General features: G+C 55.4%; 6 protein-coding genes across 6 annotated transcripts in view; 3 read left to right on the top strand and 3 right to left on the bottom strand.

Annotated features, from left to right (window-relative positions):
- The window catches only part of PTSG_12043 (uncharacterized protein), a 4,382-nt gene extending 2,188 nt beyond the window's left edge, over nt 1–2,194 (bottom strand). The window contains exons 1-5 of the mRNA XM_004995279.1: nt 1,819–2,194; nt 1,319–1,568; nt 1,001–1,102; nt 454–713; nt 91–249 (exon numbers count right to left, since the gene is read on the bottom strand). Coding sequence (XP_004995336.1) covers nt 91–249; nt 454–713; nt 1,001–1,102; nt 1,319–1,568; nt 1,819–1,892 — 845 coding nt within the window. The 5' untranslated portion in view covers nt 1,893–2,194. The remainder of the gene's footprint in view (nt 1–90; nt 250–453; nt 714–1,000; nt 1,103–1,318; nt 1,569–1,818) is intronic.
- A 104-nt stretch (nt 2,195–2,298) lies between these two features.
- PTSG_03607 (60S ribosomal protein L35) lies at nt 2,299–4,145 on the top strand. Its single transcript, XM_004995278.1, has 4 exons — nt 2,299–2,474; nt 2,869–2,948; nt 3,240–3,360; nt 3,935–4,145. The coding sequence occupies exons 1-4, from the start codon at nt 2,415–2,417 to the stop codon at nt 4,043–4,045; spliced, it is 372 nt and encodes a 123-aa protein (XP_004995335.1). The 5' UTR covers nt 2,299–2,414; the 3' UTR covers nt 4,046–4,145.
- Nucleotides 4,146–4,916: 771 nt separating this feature from the next.
- Nucleotides 4,917–6,982, top strand: PTSG_03606 (uncharacterized protein; the record flags this gene model as incomplete). The annotated part of the gene is made up of 6 exons (XM_004995277.1): nt 4,917–5,247; nt 5,695–6,013; nt 6,231–6,363; nt 6,518–6,588; nt 6,742–6,824; nt 6,869–6,982. Exons 1-6 carry the CDS (start codon nt 4,963–4,965, stop codon nt 6,980–6,982), a joined length of 1,005 nt encoding a protein of 334 aa, XP_004995334.1. The 5' UTR covers nt 4,917–4,962.
- Nucleotides 6,983–7,247: 265 nt separating this feature from the next.
- On the top strand, nt 7,248–9,753 carry PTSG_03605 (uncharacterized protein; the record flags this gene model as incomplete). Its single annotated transcript, XM_004995276.1, has 6 exons — nt 7,248–7,263; nt 7,430–7,515; nt 7,773–8,118; nt 8,364–8,576; nt 8,864–9,075; nt 9,295–9,753. The coding sequence occupies 6 exons, from the start codon at nt 7,248–7,250 to the stop codon at nt 9,514–9,516; spliced, it is 1,095 nt and encodes a 364-aa protein (XP_004995333.1). The 3' UTR covers nt 9,517–9,753.
- Nucleotides 9,643–11,874, bottom strand: PTSG_03604 (uncharacterized protein). Its single transcript, XM_004995275.1, has 2 exons — nt 11,412–11,874; nt 9,643–10,999 (listed from the first exon to the last, which is right to left on the bottom strand). The coding sequence occupies exons 1-2, from the start codon at nt 11,766–11,768 to the stop codon at nt 9,938–9,940; spliced, it is 1,419 nt and encodes a 472-aa protein (XP_004995332.1). The 5' UTR covers nt 11,769–11,874; the 3' UTR covers nt 9,643–9,937.
- A 189-nt stretch (nt 11,875–12,063) lies between these two features.
- Nucleotides 12,064–18,129, bottom strand: PTSG_12042 (uncharacterized protein). Its single transcript, XM_004995274.1, has 14 exons — nt 16,982–18,129; nt 16,531–16,743; nt 15,801–16,290; nt 15,443–15,537; nt 15,114–15,220; nt 14,796–14,885; nt 14,590–14,663; nt 14,386–14,437; nt 14,124–14,163; nt 13,840–13,958; nt 13,407–13,539; nt 13,028–13,159; nt 12,672–12,791; nt 12,064–12,509 (listed from the first exon to the last, which is right to left on the bottom strand). Exons 1-14 carry the CDS (start codon nt 17,900–17,902, stop codon nt 12,417–12,419), a joined length of 2,679 nt encoding a protein of 892 aa, XP_004995331.1. The 5' UTR covers nt 17,903–18,129; the 3' UTR covers nt 12,064–12,416.
- Between the last annotated feature and the right edge of the window lie 429 nt (nt 18,130–18,558).

The raw sequence follows: 18,558 nt of genomic DNA, 5'->3' as shown, positions 1-18,558 counted from the left end.
ACACACACACACACACACACACACACACACACACACACACACACACACACACACACACACACACACACACACACACACACACACACACACACACACACACACACACACACACACACACACACACACACACACACGAAGGGATTGGTGGTGAGAGGCGGTGGAATGATAACATCATCACGGCCATAGAAACAATGTTGCACGTGTTTGCAGGCAAGCGGGTGCATGCACCCGAACGCACGCACGCACATGCTGGTGCAAACGCATGCATGCGCGGAGTACGCAGACACGCACGCACGTAGACACACGTAGACACACGTAGACACACGTAGACACACACAGACGCACACAGACGCACACAGACGCACGTAGACACACGTAGACACACGTAGACACACACAGACGCACACACACATACACAATCACACAATCACACAATCACACAATCACAAGCACATACACACACGCGTTTGCACCTCTCGTCTGTAGATGTCAGTGTAGCTAATCATCTCCTCGACGCGCAGGCGCAGCTTCTCCTGGCTTTGCTTCTCGTTGGACAGGGCCTTGCTGATGGAATCCTTCACCTTGCTCGACACACCTGCATCAGGGTGTGCCCGCAGCTGCTCTGCTTGCGCAGCGTACTTGGCTGCGTTGTTGCGGTGCTTGTCAATTTTGTCCTTCCGCTTTGCCCAGGGGCTCTGGGCCTTTTCAAACGCCTGCGTGTGTGTGATGTGTGTGATATGTGTGTGTGTGTGTGTGTGTGATGCGTACATGTGTGATATGTGAAATGTGTGTTCGTGTGTGTGTGTGTGTGTGTGTGTGTGTGTGTGTGTGTACATGTGTAATGTGTGTTCGTGTGTGGTATGTGTGATGTGTATGCACGCGCGTGTGCGTTCGCCTTTGTGCGTGTGTGATGGTTGATGTTTGCAACGCCGTGCGATGAGAGATGCAACGTGTAAGGGTGTAAGGGTGCGGGCGGTGTGGGTGAACAACTGGCACGTACCGCTGACGCTCGCTTGTAGGACTTGAGGTGCAGCAAGGACCGCTTGTAGTGCTCCTTCTTCCACGCCTCGATGCGAGGCTTCATCACATCGTCAATCGCAGTCTGCATCCCAAGCACGTGCAAATGGAAATGTGAGCTGCCCGCAAGCGATCGCGGTGTGGACACGAATCGCAGTCGTGCACACGAGTGCCCATGCCACAAATCACACACATGAATCACATCAAACGTACACACACACATATGCACGCTTCACACAACCTCACACAACCATACATCGCACGCACACATCACACACGCGCGCACGAACGTCACACAGACCTTGCAGGCCATGTGAATGTCTGCGAGGGATCGCGCCTCTGCAGTGACGGAGAGCCAGCCGTCCTGCAACGTGCCGTACTCTGGAACACGAGAATGCAGCTTGTCTTCCCAGCGTTCAGCAAACGCGGAAAGCTCCTTGGCAAAGTGCTTCTCCAGGTTGGCTCGCTCCTGCATCATCTTCACCAGCTCATCGCACAGCTTTGGGCCATTGGAGATGCGCTTCAGCACGGGCTTGTAGTTGCCAGTGTCCCTAACAGGAAGGACAGTCGCCATTCACAAACAGCACAACGCGCTGTGAGTCAAGCGACAAAACGCCAACGCAAGCAATCCAACTTCTGTACACGTACACATGAAAACGACGTCCAATGCACACAGGCACACAACCAAACCTCACGTGCACACACAACACATACACAACAACACACACACAACACACACAAAACAACACACAACAACACATACACAACAACACACAAAACACACACCACATCATCCATTACCAGAAGTTGCCTTCAGGGATCAACGACAGCGATTCGGAGCTGCCCCGAATCGTGTTGGTGCGCCTTAACGACATGCTGACTGACTGAACTTGGAAAGGATTGCAGCGACTTCTTCTTCAATTGTTGCTGTTGTTGCTGTTGTTGTTTCTGTTGTTGGTGGTGAAGCAAAGCAAGAAGATGTGGTGTTTGCCTGCCTGCCTGCCTGCTTGTTTGCTTGCTCGTGGTTGCTGTAGGTTCTTGCTTTGCTTGTGTGAGCGATGCGGATGATAAGTGTGCGTGGTGGGTGTGGGTGTTTCTTGATCTCTCTCTCTCGATGTTGACGTTGGCGAAGATGACGAAGACGATGTGTGCTGGCTCGGGTGGGCGCCGTTCAGCAGCAGCTTATGCTGTCGTAAACCACTGTACAAATTTCAAGTTTGAACTGGAATTTTCGCGGTGATGGTGCAAAGGAAGGTGGCGCTGCCTGGATTTTTTTATTCTGTGATATCTTGCGGCAAACCCCGTTTTCACGCGTGTGCCTTTTTCTTGTTTGTGTGGAGACAGCACCGACGACAGCCACCCTCTCCCCATATCACCACCAACCCCAACACACAACCATGCCCATGGCTAAGGCGAAGCAGCTTCGTCAGAAGACGAAGGCTGAGATGCTCAAGCAGGTACTGAACGATGACAGCAGAGAAAAGAAAGACGAACGAGGGGGGGGGAAGAAAAGTGGCGGGGTGGATGCGGATACATCGTGCGTGAGGAGGGCTGAGGAACAGAGATGGTTTGGTTTGTTGCACATCACCCACGGACGGTGGTTTGCTGTTGCAAACGCCACTGCCTGTGTAGCCAGTGAGGGGAAACAACAGCCGATGATCTCTTGGTGTTTGCGTTGGCGTCGGTGATGCTGGTGTTGCCAGAAGCCGTGACCACCGTCACTCCTCTCGCGAGACAACCCAGCGTGACACGTGCTGATGTCACGTTGTGTTTTGGCTAGATCACATGCATTCCCTCACACACGTGCACACACATGCACGCACGTGTCCTTTCGCTCTTTGATGTTTGCAGCTCGATGACTACAAGGCAGAGCTTGCATCCCTCCGTGTTGAGCAGGTCACCGGCAACTCCGCGTCCAAGCTCGGCAAGATGTGAGTGCTCCGAAGCGGTGGTTGTGGATGAGTGTGTGTGATCTTGTGGTTGTTGTTGTTGTTGTTGTTGTTGTTGTTGTTGTTGTTGTTGTGTCGCAAGCGTGCTTGGTTATGGTTGCCTCTATTTGACCGTCAAGGGGCGACCCCCAGCACCCAGCACTCGTGTGCACGTTGATTGTGTGTGTGTGTGTAACCCCTGCACCCGAAATTGTTCCATTGTCCCCGTGCCCATATTGCCGGCCGGGCAACTCACGCGTCTTCATCTAATACCGGTGTCTCGCTGTGCAACAGCAAATCTGTCCGCAAGTCGGTCGCCGTTGTGAAGACTGTCCTCCACGAGGCAACCCGTGCCGCCGTCCGCAAGCACTACGCTGGTGCCAAGTACAAGCCTCTCGACCTCCGCCGCAAGCTCGTGAGTGTGCTGCGCGTGTGCCTATGTGGGTGCGGTGGGTGTGATGACAAGCGAACGGTTGGATGAGTGGATGGGCCTGAACTGCAGCTAGCTGCGCTGCCACGTGCTGCATGCGCTGACGAACAGAGAAGCCCACGTGATGATGCATTGGCGGAGAGACGGAGGGAAGCCAGGCTGTGGTGATCGGCATCTCCAGCGAGTACGACGTGAGGGGGTTGCACTGATGTGTCCCTTTCTGCTGCAGCAGCAGCAGCACGGTGATTAGATGGTGGTCGTGGCGAAGGTGGAGCAGAAGACGAGGAAGGAGAAAAGGCAGATGAGGGTGGTGTTTGATTGCTGGCTGCCGTCTTTTCATTGAGCCGGGGGACACGCGGATGGAGCGTTCTTTTTCTTCCGATGCATGTATCCCCGACCATGATGATGATGATGATGATGATACGTGTGTCGCCCTCTGCTCTCACTCACACCACTCCACACCACGCTACCCCACTCGCGCGCGCCACCACAACTTTCCATTTGTCTCCCGTTTGTATTCACTCACAATTGCATCGGTTTTGCTTGCTGTGCGTAACAGACCCGCGCCATGCGCCGCCGCTTGACCAAGCGTGAGGCAAACGCCAAGACTGCGCGCCAGATTAAGCGCGAGCGCGCCTTCCCCAAGCTTGTGTACGCTGTCAAGGCGTAAATGCTCCCTGGTTATGCTTGGTGTTCATTGGTTCGTAAACGAGATGGGTGACCTCGCCGCAACACACAAAGCAAGCACATGGGGACGTGGGAGAAACAACAGGCAGTGTGCAATTTGGGGGCGAAGGGGGGGGGCGGGGGTTGGCACAACTGTGTACTCCATGAGCAGATGGGGACGGGACACGACACCGATGGACCAACCAACCAACCAAACAGTGCTGTTTCCTTTGACTTTGAACGGCCATTGTGGCGATTTGCAATGCTGTTGGAGAAGATTCCGTGGTGACCGCATTGTTTTGTGCCGCCAAAACCGCCCCGCACAGCCAGTGTGAGTAAGTTGTTGTCCTTCCTCATCTCATCGCTTTTTTTGAGTGTGGTGTTGTAGACCCACCCGCCACTCGCTCTCACCTCTCGCGTGTCAACCACATAGCAAAGCCCATCCACAAACTCATCACTGTATTCCACCTCCCTCGTCACACCACCGTCAATCAACAACAAGCAAACCTCCCACCTTCCCACGCGCCCTTGCTCTCGCTGAGGCTCCTTTGTTGCCACCCATCTCCATCCAATCCAGCGTTTTAGCACACCTGTGATTCGATTTGCTTGCAAGCAAGCACGTTCTGCTCGAGCTGCTGGTAGCTGCTGCAGCTGCCGTGGCATATCGGTGTTGACGGTTTGGGTACGGTCGAGGGATTGCTGTTAACGAGCAGCATGCCAGCCTGGGGATCGGGAAGGAGGAGGAGGCGACAGAGAACACCACCTGCAACACACCAGCAGGGACATATGCAGCATCAATGTGACCGCAGCCCTGGCCAACGTGCACAGCAGACACGGGATTGTGCACCACATGCATGCAAATCCCACAGCTACTCGCCGAGGTCGACACCGAGGTGGTTTCCTGCTGCGCCAGCAGTGGTAATGGTGCTGCTGCTGCTGCTGCTGCCTCAGCAGCGTGCACTTGCTGCGTCAGTTGCGCTCCTCAACCCCAGCTTTGAAGAAGATGCGCTATCCGACGGTGCCACATCCAACACCGTCACGGGCTGGTCTGTCACGGACGCTGGCGTCCTCAACCCGCTGTCACAGGACCTGCCACAAGTGCCAGACGGCTCCAACGTCTTGGTTGTGCAGCAACAAGGCGAAGCCGCCCTCGCCGTTGTCCAGACCATCGATCAAGGAGATACCATCTCCGTCACAGTGCAAGCGGTGCGTGCGTGTGTGTGTGTCTGTCTGTCTGTCTGTCTGTCTGTGTGTGTGTGTTTGTCTGTGTGTGTCTGTCTGTGTGTGTGTGTGTGTGTGTGTCCGTCTGTGCGTGTGTGTGTGCTTGTTTGTGTCTCTGTCTCTGGGCTTCTGGGTGTGCAGCCCGTAGTCTTTTCTGCTTGTGTGTGTGTGCCTGCAGCACGCCGTCTTTTCTGCAGTTGCCTTGCTTGTCCTCGCTGGCAATGTGTTTGCGTGTATCCTCCTCCACCGCGTCACTGCTTTGCGTGTGGTTGTTGGATTTGCATGCACGCATGTGCCTGTATCAGTATGGGACCATCAGTTCGACAGCAAGTTTCCCTCATGCCCTCTTGGGGTTTGTCTGTTACTTTGGATATGCACACACACACACACACGCACACACACACATGCACGCACACAAACACATGCGCACAGACGGCGCGGACCATGGTTGCGGGGGCACTGCCAGCGTCAGTGACAATTGCACACCCAAGCACAGGCGCAACCCTCGCAAGCAGCGATATCACCGAGGGTGATGTGATGGCAGGGACATTCTCTACTTTCACCGTCTCTTACGAAGCCATGGAGGCTCTGTCGGGGTTCCAGATTGTACTTGCTTGCAACTCCCAGGCAGACGGATCGCAGCTTGCGTTTGATGACGTACAAGCCAATGTCACCGCGCCCGCGCTGTCCTGTGATCTTACGATCCCTACCAGCACCGACATTGGCGGAGACTGCTACGCCACCTTTGCCGGTATGTGTGTGTGTGTGTGTGTCTGTGTCTGTGTGCGCGCGCGTCTGTGTGTGTGTGTGTGTGTGTGTGTGTGTCAGTGAGAGTGTCTCTGGTTTGTATGTGGTTGCGTGCTTTCCCTGCCAGGCCACGATGACACTGAGCACTTTGTGTCGTTTGCTCTTGTCAACGCTTCACTCTGCCGCCTCATGCCGCTGGTATGTGTACACATGTGTTTTAGATGAGACGGCCTGCACGGAGTGGGCAGACGGTCTTGTGCAGTATGCGGACAGCCAAGGCCGCTTCATCAGCGCGAGCTGCCCCAACACGGGCTTTCCAAGCTTTCGTGTGCACGTTTCCCAGGGCTGCAACGAGTGCGTACCCCAACCAACCACACGAACAGTGCCCGTAGCCGTCTTGATGGTGCACCTTGCTGCCGTGCCCGCTCATGTCACTTTCCCCTATTCACACACACACACACACACACACACACACACACACACACACAATACGTACATGCTCGCGCAGCCTTCCCGGCATCACATCAAACCTGCCATGTGGAAATGGAATGCCCGACTGCCAGAGCAACACATTCCTCAGTACGTGCTACACTGCAGCGATGAGCTGTGAAACGCTTGACCTTTCACACGCGCCCGCCTTGCCTTGCAAGAATACATGTATCGTATACCCTTGACACACACACACACGTACCTGTGCTCCTGTGCGCTTGTGCGCTTTCTCTCGTTTTACAGTCTTGGCAGACTATGAGGACTGTGACTGCTTCTGGGAGGCGCTCACCCGCGAAATCTGTCACGCCATGCCCGAGACAACGGCTGTCGACACAACCACCACGACAACAACAACCACCACGACAAGCAGTGCGGTCTTCACTACAACAACCACGACTACGACCCTGCCGACAACGACAACGACCACCACAACGCTGCGAACTACAACCACAACTACAACAACCACAACTTCCACCACCGGTGAAACGACGACAACGACCACCACGACAACGACAACGGCCACCACCACTACCACCACGGCTGCGGCTGATGCTTCTTCACCTACCACCACACCAACAACGACGACAGCAACAACGACAGCAACAACGACAACAACAACGACAACAACAACAACGACGACGACAACAACAACAACGACGACAACAACAACGACAACAACAACAACAACGACGACGACGACGACGACGACGACGTTCCTTCCTTGCGAAGGGTTCAATTTAACTGCACCAATGACCATCACTGTCGGTGAGGAATCCTCACTCGGCTGCGTTACTTGCTTGCAAGCACAGTTTCACTCCCCAATTCGTGCGCACAAGTGACGATTATGTATGTATGTGATGCGTTCGTTTTGATTGCCTCACACATGTGCTCTTGCTCGACCTCCGACTGCATGCTGCGTGATCGCATGCAGGTGGCCAGTGCTTCCCTTATTTCACGGACGCAGATGAATGTGACATGTGGGCACGTACGCTCGGATTTCGTGCACAGCTCACAGAGGTGAGTTTGTGACACAGTGGATTGGATAAAATATGATTCGCGGTCGTCGTTTGCGCCATCTTTCACACTCCAGCGTTCAGCCGAACAGGAAAAAAACACGCACATGCTCACTCACTCACACGCACTCACGCGCTTACACGCACTCACTCACATTGCGCACACACACGCACGCTCACTCACACACACTCACACACACACACGCACGCTCACTCACACACACTCACTCACTCGTTGCACCATGACTTGTCCACGAACAGGCCGGGTGCGCCACATCCAACGGCATCATCAGTCCTTCCTTCAACACGGAGGATGACTGCCTTGCAGCGGCAACTGCCATTGCAGATGCCACATCGTGCGGTGATGCCACGCCGATGTGCTTCTTCGCCGACCCAGACTATCTTCTCCAGGCTGACGAAAGCAACTGCTCCTGCCTTCTCGAGATTGCACAGGAGCTCGAGTGCTTTGCCTTTCCGTGCCTGCGCGACCCGTGTAAGAACGGTGCCACCTGCGTGACCAACACGTCCTGTGTTGATGACGTCACCAATACTTACTGCTTCGAATGCGAGTGTACCGATGAGTTTACGGGCCGCTTCTGTGACCAAGGTACGGGGCGACTGACCAGCTGCCTCTCTTGCAGCCGGGGTGTTCGTATCGCGTGCAGTTGTGTCGCTGTTATGATCAAGCCGTGACACCGTGAGCGGCACGCACTACTGCGTTCTTTCTGCATTGAAGTAGTTCTGATCACAAAGACGTTTCATGGTTCCGCTCATTCTGCTTTTGGGTCGTCTGATTTGCTTGCATGCACAACCGCAACTGTTGTGGGCATTTATTCGCTGTGTTTCGACCAGATGCCAACCCCTGCGACACAGACAACGGTGGCTGTGATGACACGTGCGTGGATGGCGTGGGTGCACACTACTGTCGCTGCAACAATCGACCACTGGCAACAGCCGGCATGGGCGATTGTGCATCGTTCTGTGATTGGACTTGGTCTCTATTTGAGGACCGTGTCCTGCGCTGTCTTGATTTCGTCACAGCCCCAGTCGGCACGCCACTATCAGGTTGGGCTTCATTCGTGTGTGTGTGTTTGTTCTGTGTAATTACGTTGTCTGCTCAGAGGTGCATCATCGTATTGTATCGTATGGTTACAACGTGTGCCCTTGCACGCCTTGTGCTCCTTCGAGGCGTCTTTGGCAACGCTTGGTTGTGGCTCCTACTCTTTGCTCCGGTCCAACACCGGGGAGGTGCTGTGTGCTTGATCCTCTCGTTCGCACTCCGATCACGCCGTCGCTCACCACTCTCCACTGCATCCTTTGTATCCATCGCATCTCGCGTATCTCGTATTCAGGCATTGGGGATGTTGCTGTACAGCCGCCAACAAGCACGGCTGTCGCTGTTCGATCCTCTGCAAGCTTGGATCGCAACCGCTACCTCTCTTTCGAGGACGCGTGTGGTGATGGTGTTCGCTTGTCTGGGCCGTTTGACTGCACGGGTGGCTGCTATGTCTCGTTTGACTTCTGGTTTGACGACGACAACGATGCTGACACTCATCTCACAGTGGTACGCGTCTCTCCTCCACGACTACTACTGCTGCTGCTGCTGCTGCTGCTGCTGCTGTGTGGGGGAGCACTCAAACGTTTCCTGCCTGTTTGTTTGCTTGCTTGCTTGCTTGCCTGCCTGCTGGCTTGCTTACTCACGTGTGAGTTCCTCTCCTTCCTCCCCCCCCCCTCTTCCTTTGGTCCTTGGCGTACCTCTCTATCTCAATGTCTCCGTTTGCAGACGGCGCGGGCGAGCGACGGCTCAGCCATTGCAACCGCAACCAGTGACAAGGGCGGCGGAGAGACCGCGTTTGGAGATGTGGCGCATACTTCCGGTACATGGCGGCGGGTTGTGCTGCCACTCATCACAGGTGACGTCGCCCGACTCGTGTTTCAGGTGGATGAAGCTTCCACATGCAATGCAAACTATCGTGTGGATGACGTACTTGTTGCGATGGCATAAGCCGTGGTGTGTGTGTGTGTGTGTCTGTCTGTCTGTCTGTGTGTGTGTGTTAGCGTGAGTGTGTGTATCTGTGCCTGTGGTAGTGTGTCTTCTCAAGAGATGGCCGTGCGGCTTGTACAGCTAATTGCGTTGGTTCCTTTTTTGTTTTGTGTTAAACTGAACCCCGGACTGGCCCCACCCCTGCTGTTACCCTGGTTGGCCACACATTGGCCGCATTAAAGCACACCCCGCTTCCCAGCAGACCATGAAAAGCACTTCCCCCTTCCTCATCAACACGATGATCATACACACACGCACACGCGCGCGCGCACACACACACACACACACACACACACACACACACACACACACACACACACACATAACCACAGACAAACACAGACACACGCACAAACAAACAAAACCAAGCACACAAAGCGCATCAGGTGGTTGACTCCTGCACTTCCTCGCAGTAGTTGCCCGGGAAGAGGCCGTGGCGGTCGCCAATGACGCCCTCAAACCAGCCGTCGTCGTTCTTCTTGAGGATGGTGATGTACTCGCCCTCCTTGAACGAGAGCTCGTCTTCGCGCTCCGCTTCATAGTCGAACGTGCTCACCGCCGTCGGATACTCTTCCAGATTGGACAGGTCAAACGTCTTCTTCTCCGCTGCTGGCGGTGCCGGCGGTGACAGCGCCTGGGACGGCAGCACCATCCCATACAGGTTGTCAGAATCCGCTGTGTCTTCCTTGTCGATTGTTTCATACATGTCATCATCGAGCGTCTGGCCTGCGGTTGTTGTTGCTGCTGCTGCGGCGAGCGGTGGCGGCGGAGGCGGCAGGAGCGACATGGTGGGCATGCTGGTGGTGCTGGCTCCCGTGGACGCGGGCAGCGGCTCGCCATAGATGTTGTCCTCCGCGGGCTCTGTGGCGCCCGATGGCTGCTGGGGTGGGCCAGGTGGTGGCGCCATCGAAAGCACCGAGGGCACGGTGGGCGCCGGGACGGCCGGCACAGCTGGGATGGCGGGCGGAGCGAAAGGCATTACTGGCGGCGCCATGCTTGGTGCACCAATGTTGCGGGGCATGTCGTAGATGTCCAACGGATCGCCACCGCCAACGCGCGGCGCAGACGGGACAGCAGGCATGGGCATGCTCGACACGTTGCCGTAGGAAACAGAGGCGTACAGCTGGGACGTATCAAGACCGTTTGGCGAAGCTCGTCCTGTGGCCGACATGGATGACATGTGCTGCTGTTGCTGATGAGGGTGCTGCTGTTGCATGGGAGGGTGGCCACCCATAGTTCGTGCGTGGCCGTCATTCCGCGCCATCTGTACGCGCACGCCGGTGCCCAAGTTGTCGAGGGCGTCGTAGTCGATGCGGCGGGACACGGGCGGCTGCGTCATGTCGAGCTCGATGGGCGCGCAGATGCGTTTGCGGCTTCGCGACACGGGCTCTGTCAGCCCGGAGATGGCGCGTCGCCCGCGCTGCTCCTCCTGCATCAGAATCTTCTGCTCAGTGTGCAGGTTGTGTGTTGATTGGTTCGTTCGATATGGTGTGGTTGTGCGTTGTTGGATGAGTATGCGCTCATATTAGAAGAAGCACACATCAAGTACACGTCGCATGTTCAAACTTCAGCTGTAATGAGATGGGGGATGAGAGAGAGGCAGCTTGAATCCGCGCTGAGGACACACACACACACACACACAACACACACACACACAACAACGCACACACACACACACACGCACACACACACACACACACACACACACACACACTCGCACGCACACACACACACACACACACACACACTCGCACACACACACACACACAACACACATGTATACACAACGCATACACACACACTCGCACACACACAAACACACTCACACACACACACACACACACAAGACTACGTACGCGGCGCGGGCCGGCGACTTCTGTGGTGAGGAGCCGCACATTCTCGTCCTGGGCGTCCATGCTTTGAAGGATGGCGGTGGACGCGGCGTTGATTTGATAGGCAACGCTGGCCAGGGCTTGCACCGTGAACTGCTTGGCCTGCGCAAAGGCTTGCTGTGTGTCTCGTGTTGCAGCCACTGCCGCATATGTCTGGTCCACATGCTCTGCCACCTGTGACAGGTTGACAACGGAAGAATGGAGCTCATGCAGGGCCTTGGGCACCTCCTGCCCAAGCAGCTTGTCAACTACCTGCTCCGGTGTCACCTGCATGCGCTGCTGGTGATAGTGGTCGTAGTTGGTGTCAGCGGCGTCTGTCATGATCGCTCTGTTGCAGTGCGTGCTTGTGTCGGAAGTGGGTGTGCCTGAATCGCTGCGACGACTAGCTTGACAGCGGTTGTTGGTTTGGATTTGATATGGGGGTGTACAGTCCAGATCAACACAAGAAAATTTGCATTATCACGATCAACATTTCCGTCACTGTGTGTGTGTGTGTGTGTGTGTGTGTGTGTGTGTGTGTGTGTGTGTGTGTGTGTGTGTGTGTGTGTGTGTGTGTGTGTGTGTGAGTGTGTGTGTGTGTGTGTGTGTGACGAGAAGAGACGAGAAGAGACGAGAAGAGACGAGAAGAGACGAGAAGAGACGAGAAGAGAAGATCAGGCACAGCCAACGTCAGTCACATAGCACTGCCACATCACATCACATCACACCCCGCAGACAACAAACAAAATGAGGCAACAAACAACAAAGAAAGTGAAAGGGAAAGTAGGTCAGGATTCAGCCAGCAAAGCAGCAATGAACAAGTGGCAGTGGTATGCGTGTGTGGTAATGGAAGCAAGAATGTAACACAACAACATGGTGAGCGGTTACGAGGTGAAGACGCTTTCATCAACTACAGCGAGCACCAATGATGAATGAATCAACAAGTGCATACAGCAAGCTGCGCGTAGGGAAAACTATCATCGGCTATTTTCAACGTGTCAACGCGTCAGTCAGGAAGGGAACATAATGAACAAGAGAGTTCCCGTTGGTTCCGTAGGTGGCCAGCAACATTTCCTTATCGGCCTGCCAGCACAAGCAGTACACGCATGAAAGTGGTGGGTGTTCGAGTTCGTGAGGTGCAGAAGGGAGGGGACAGGGAGCTCTTGATAAAGCCAAACGAGCAAGTACCTGTGCCGTCAAGGGGGCGGGAGAGACACCACACACACACACACACACATCACTTACCGTGGTGAGGTGAATGTCGTTGTCATCAAGGACGCGGAAGAAGGCACTAGCTGGCACTTTTTCATGGCTGATGCCTGGTGCACGCAGGGCACGACGAATCACAGAGAACCGGCCCTGGACCTGAACAAACACGAGCGAGATGAGTGGGCGCGAGGCACGCAGGTCCAATGACGAACGTGATACAGCGCGCGTACGCACACACACACACACACACACACACACGCACACACACACGCACGCACGCACACACGCACACACACATGCACACACGCACACACAAGCATACACGCACACATACACATGCACGCACGCACACACAAGCACACACGCACGCACACACGCACACACACAGGTACCTTCGGCGCGAGTTGGCGAAGAAGGGCGCGCAGGTTCTTGGATGACGGCTGCTCGTCAGAGGTGGAGGGCGCGGGCGGTGCAGCCGGATCGCCCAGCGCCACTTGCTCCACAAACTTGCGGTACATCACGCTCTGCGCGTTGGTGACGCAAGGTCATATGTACACTGGCATGAGCAGCGGCAAGAAAAAAAAAAGAAGAAAAAAAAAAAACTGCGCAAATAGACAGGGGCCTGCCACAGACGCACACAAACACACACGCGAGCACACACACGCGAGCACACACACACACACACACACACACACACACACACACACACACACACACACACACACACACACACACACACACACACACACACACACGCACGCACGCACGCACCGAGCGAGTGCCAGACTTGGTCCACTTGCGAGCGAGGCGGGAAAACTGATCATCTGACAACTCTAGACCAAAGCTCTTCAGCATATCGTCAAAGGTCCTCATGCCAATGCACCCGCTGCGCTTCTTGTCCTTCCTGCTCAAGCACACACACACACACACACACATACACAGCCATACACCCCAACAATAGGAAGGAAGGAAGATTGAGTGAGTCGACAGAGGGTGGTTTGCTCAGGTGGTACCAAAGCAAAGCAAGATAGCCACGGACACGTGTGACCAACCACAGCCATGCACACATACACGTGATTGTGATCGCCAAATGACACAGGGCGTCATCAGACTCACAACCAACCAACCGACCATACTATACCAGAGTAGCAAGCAATGCAAGGCATTGTGTAGGTTGCTTGCGCATGCGTGCACGGCAACGTACTTCTTGCATGCATCAAGAAACGCCTTCCACCGCTTCTTCAGCACGGGGGCAATTGCTGCGTGTACATCCGCAGCTGCTGGCGTCGAGCCTCGCTCCGGCGCAAAGCGCTGAGAATGGAACTGTGGTGGCATACAGTAAGGAAGTGAGCGCATGCACGTGTGAATGTGTGTGTGTGTATGTGTGAGTGTGTGTGAGTGTGTGAGTGTGTGTGTGTGTGAGCGCGCGTGTGTGTTTGCGCACATGAGCTGTTCGTGGAAGAGTGAATGCGACACGACTTGACGCACCGGCTGGCTGAGGCGTCGGCCCGTGTGCGGATGTGTTGGCCTGATGACGACGAGATAAGGGGTGCAAGAAGGGGATGCAAGGGAGAGGGGAGATAGCGACCTACGCGATGAGAGGCGCTGGCCGAAACACAGTCATCGGCACACCACCTTGTCTTGTGTGTGTGTGTGTGTGTGTGTGTGTGTGTGTGTGTGTGTGTGTGTGTGTGTGTGTGTGTGTGTGTGTGTGTGTGTGTGTGTGTGTGTGTGTGTGTGTGCTACTGACCGCCGTTCCCGTGCAGATGGCACAGATGAGCGTTCGCCACGAGAGCCAGCACCTGTTCGTGGATGTGATGACACGCTGATGAATGAGTTCCCGCTCATTCTCGGCTCAAAGAGGCAGTGCGATACATACACAGGCACACACATGCACACACGTACACACGTACACACATAAACAAACACACGCCCACGCAAGCCAGCGACAAACCTGACTGCACGTCCAGCTTGGGCTTGGCGGAGAAAGTGTTGAGAAAATGTTCATATGGCACTCCTGTATCGGCGCTGATGTGGATATGCAACACGTGCAGATGACGTACGCAAGCCGGTGTCAATAAGAGTGCATGCTAGCGCATTCACAGCACACACGCACACACACACTCTCTCTCATACACACACACTCACACACACACACACCTGCAGTCCGCAACGTGCTTAACGTGCTCAAAGGCCATTCGTGAGAGCTCCATGTCAAACTCATGTGTCAGCACCCGATACAGCTCTTGCCTGAAGCGCATGCAGAGTCATTCAGGACGCGTAGACGTGCGCGCGTGTGTGAATGTAAGAACATTGGGTAAATGAACATGAGCAGCCCTTCATCAGCGCCGCTGCACCAATTTCACAACGTGCTGTACTCCAGCCCGATGCCAGTGACAAAAGTCCCCCAGACGAGGCGCAATAAACCGCTATTTAGCTTTGGTGGTGCCGTTGCGCATGCTGCTGCGCTGTACGTACGAGGCAATGATGCCAGTCCTATGCGGATCCAGCTTCCTGCATGCGTTGAGCAGGCGGTTGTGATGCTTGTCAACCAGGCGTTGCATGGCTTTCTCGCTGTCTCGAACCTGCTCGCCACAGCGCAGTGCGCAATGAGAACAGAGGTGAGGCAAGCACGCGTGCAAAGAACTTGCGACAAACGTGTGGCAGACAAGAAGCTTATACAGAAATCACCAAGCACGGCAATGCTTCACACAGACAGCAACACGACATGCCACCAGCAGCAGAATCAATGTGCATGCACCCATGACGCTGCCATGACAGAGGCGCCACCACACCAGGGAACATACGCGAATGGGTTCGCGAAGAGAGGTGGCGAGGTGGAGGCCGGCGCCAGGCTTGTTGGACATGAACGCCGCCTGGGCCTCCGGTGTCAGGGTTGTCACTGCAAAGAAGGAGCACATGTGTATGTGCATAAGTCTCGACAGATAACACCTAGGGCCTCCAACGCACACAACATGCACTCATTCGCAGACATTCATGCACTAACGAATACACACAATCTCGCACAATCGTACACACATACTCACACACACATGTGTGTGTGTTCTCTTTAAATACACAAAACCACACAAACACACATACACACCTCTCGCAGACACACGCACACACACACACATACGCCCTCTCTCTATCTCACTGACTCACGTTCTTTTGTGATTTCAAGGGGCGCAGCCGGGGGTTTCGTCGCCTTGAGTGAGCGAATCGACGTTGATTGCGGTATCGTTTCAAGCGCGAGCACCCGCTGTGATGCCTGCTGCCGGCGCTGTGCCGCTGACAAAGCCCCCTCAGCCCCATGGCTTGCATGATGCAAGACGGTGCCGGGCGTGGGCACGCGTTCTGATGTGCGCCTCAGACCGCTGTGTGCGCTGCGTTGACGCCCTTGCTGCGACGGTGGCGCTGTGGACGGCACTGACACGGCGGGCGTGTGCTCGCTACTCAAGTGCTGAGGTTGATGATGGTCATGATCGTCACTGGCGTGCTGGCTGCGGTGGCTGGCTGTCCGTTGGGCAGTCTGCCTGCTGCCCGTGCGACCACCAGCTGCGCGCTGCGATGAACGGGAGTGGTGGCGGTGTCCGGTGGGTGCCCGCTGTGACGACGAGGATGATGCAGATGACACGACCGATGATGGTGGTGACTGCAGCAAGGCAGGCAGTTTGGACAGTGGCGCAATGGTGCGTGTGTGAGCACGATGGTGGAGATGATGCTGTATCCATAATGTGCTGTGCAAGCAGAGAAGTACACAAGGTGTGCAGCGCATGACGGCGAATCACATCAATCAGCACACACGCATCGACCCACACACACGCATCAACACCCCCCCCCCACCACACACACGCACACACACACACACGCACACACACACGCACACACGCACCAGGATGAACTTGACAAAGCGGCGGTAGACGAGGTGGAGGCGGTGCATGTACACAGATGCGACACCAGTCGGATATGTGTTGGTGAGGGGAAGGGCATCGACAACGGCCTGCGCCATGCTGTGGCTGATGTCGGGAATGGCGTGCTGCACAAACTTGACGGCTTGGTCCTGGGTCAGCTCCATGTCGCGATCGTCATCAACCCTCGCAAACATCTGCGCGAAAATGGCGTCAGATTGTGATGAGTAGAACATACATGATTGCAGCAGAGTGTGTGAAGAGTCACAACAACAAAAACAACAACAACAACAAAAACAACAACAACAACAAAAACAACAACAACAACAAAAACAACAACAACAACAACAACAACAAACAACAACAACAACAACAAAAACAACAACAAAAACAACAACAAACAACAACAACAACATGCATGTATAGAAGGCTTACGCGGCGAAAAGCGACGGGGTTCTGCCTGTATTTGTTGGCAAGTGCCTGTATTGCCTGCGAGACGGTGTAGTCGTGACCACGCTGGGCTTGCAACTGCTCGTATTGCTCGCGCTCGTACTGGCTGTGGTGCTGCTGGTGTTCCAGCCAGCGCCCCCACTGCACGTACGGAACGTGGCTGTGGGCGTGGTGGTGGTGGTGCTGGCCACTGTCAGCGCCACCCACAGCAGCAGCATTGCCCTGCTCATCGCCGTGGGCGGATGTGTTGGCTGAAAACGCCTTTGCAGCGAGGACGGCGTCGGGCATCTCCACGCCGGCGTTGACGAGTGCTGTGAGGAAGCGCGACTCCATGACCAGCCCCGTACCCAGCGTGTCAATGCGCTGGAACACGGACCGTAGCAGCTCAAGCTGGTCTGGGGTGCTGATGAGGATTGGGCAGGCCGAGGCCGAGGCAATCCTTTGCTGCTCCCGTCGCTGCCGCCGCTGCTGCTGCTGCTGCTGGATGCTGCTGTTGGTCTGCCTCGACAGCACTGCGCGTGAGCTGCCACGTGTGCTGGCGGTACCGCTTCGAAAGGCATCGCTGTGTGTGCGGCTGGCCACACCTTCATCGGTTTCGTCTTGGTTGCTTCGGTGCTCGTCAGAATCATGTCTGCTGTCACCTTCGTCGTGTTCACTGTCGTCTGTGTGCACGTAGGGATCAGTTACGATGTCATGGTGGTCCACATCCGCGTCAAACTGGAATACCGCTGCGCCCGTCACAGGATGAGCTGGAGAAACGCACCCACTTCCGCCACCCCCGACGTCGACCGATCTGCTTCTGCTCGACGGTTCAGACTTGAGCTCCATCACCTCAACCAGTTCAGGGTCGATGTCATCATCGTCGTCGTCATCTTCATCCTCAGGCAGGCGGGCTGTGCGCTGCATCCGTTGGTGTTGTTGGTGTTGTTGTTGGTGTTGTTGCTGATTGTGGAGCTGTCCGTCGTCGGGGTTGTTGCGGTTGATGTCACTGGTGAGCTGTGTACGCTGGGTTGCGTGCAACGTGGCGTGCGACGGCGTGGCAGTGTTGCTGTGGCCTAGTTGGGACCGCCGTTGTGTGACTCGGCTTGAGGAGGCCGAAGCGGCTCTCGACGAGGCAGCGCTCCGGGTAGTTGTGGCAGGCCGAGAAACGGTGGCTGAGGCAGGCCTTGCTGAGAAGCGCACTCGCCGCGACGTCAGCGCGTTTTCCAAAGCGTCGCCACTCATATCGCCAGCCCCACGGCGTTGGCGTTGGCGTTGGTGTTGGCGGCTCGACATGCTACTTGTGCTGCTGCTTGTGCTGCTACTTGTGCTGCTGCTTGTGCTGCTACTTGTGCTACTTGTGCTGCTACTTGTGCTGCTGCTACTTGTGCTGTTGCTGCATGCATGCACAAGAACCAATACGCGCAAACACACACATGTCACAGACACACATGCACACGGTGAGCAAGCGAAGGTGTTGGTGCTGACTGTTGCGTGTGGTGGAGGTGCCTGTGAACCTTGTTGCACGTCAACAGGCCTTTGCTTGCATTGGATTGATTGAAGCGTCACTGCGAGCAAGCAAG

Source organism: Salpingoeca rosetta, assembly GCF_000188695.1.
Source record: "Salpingoeca rosetta unplaced genomic scaffold supercont1.8, whole genome shotgun sequence".
In the NCBI taxonomy this organism is placed as follows: domain Eukaryota; class Choanoflagellata; order Craspedida; family Salpingoecidae; genus Salpingoeca; species Salpingoeca rosetta.
This window is presented reverse-complemented; position numbering and strand designations above follow the sequence as displayed.

Excerpts from the sequence above, each read along its gene's own strand:
- PTSG_03607 (XM_004995278.1), top strand. The coding sequence starts at position 2,415 with ATGCCCATGGCTAAGGCGAAGCAGCTTCGTCAGAAGACGAAGGCTGAG. Across the intron at positions 2,949-3,239 it reads GCGTCCAAGCTCGGCAAGAT|CAAATCTGTCCGCAAGTCGG; the intron begins GTGAGTGCTCCG and ends GCTGTGCAACAG. Across the intron at positions 3,361-3,934 it reads TCGACCTCCGCCGCAAGCTC|ACCCGCGCCATGCGCCGCCG; the intron begins GTGAGTGTGCTG and ends TGTGCGTAACAG.
- PTSG_03604 (XM_004995275.1), bottom strand. The coding sequence starts at position 11,768 with ATGACAGACGCCGCTGACACCAACTACGACCACTATCACCAGCAGCGC. Across the intron at positions 11,000-11,411 it reads AAGTCGCCGGCCCGCGCCGC|AAGATTCTGATGCAGGAGGA; the intron begins GTACGTAGTCTT and ends CACACTGAGCAG.
- PTSG_12042 (XM_004995274.1), bottom strand. The coding sequence starts at position 17,902 with ATGCAGCGCACAGCCCGCCTGCCTGAGGATGAAGATGACGACGACGAT. Across the intron at positions 16,291-16,530 it reads GCTTTGTCAAGTTCATCCTG|TCACCACCATCATCGGTCGT; the intron begins GTGCGTGTGTGC and ends GCCTTGCTGCAG. Across the intron at positions 12,510-12,671 it reads ACGACATTCACCTCACCACG|GCCGATAAGGAAATGTTGCT; the intron begins GTAAGTGATGTG and ends TTGTGCTGGCAG.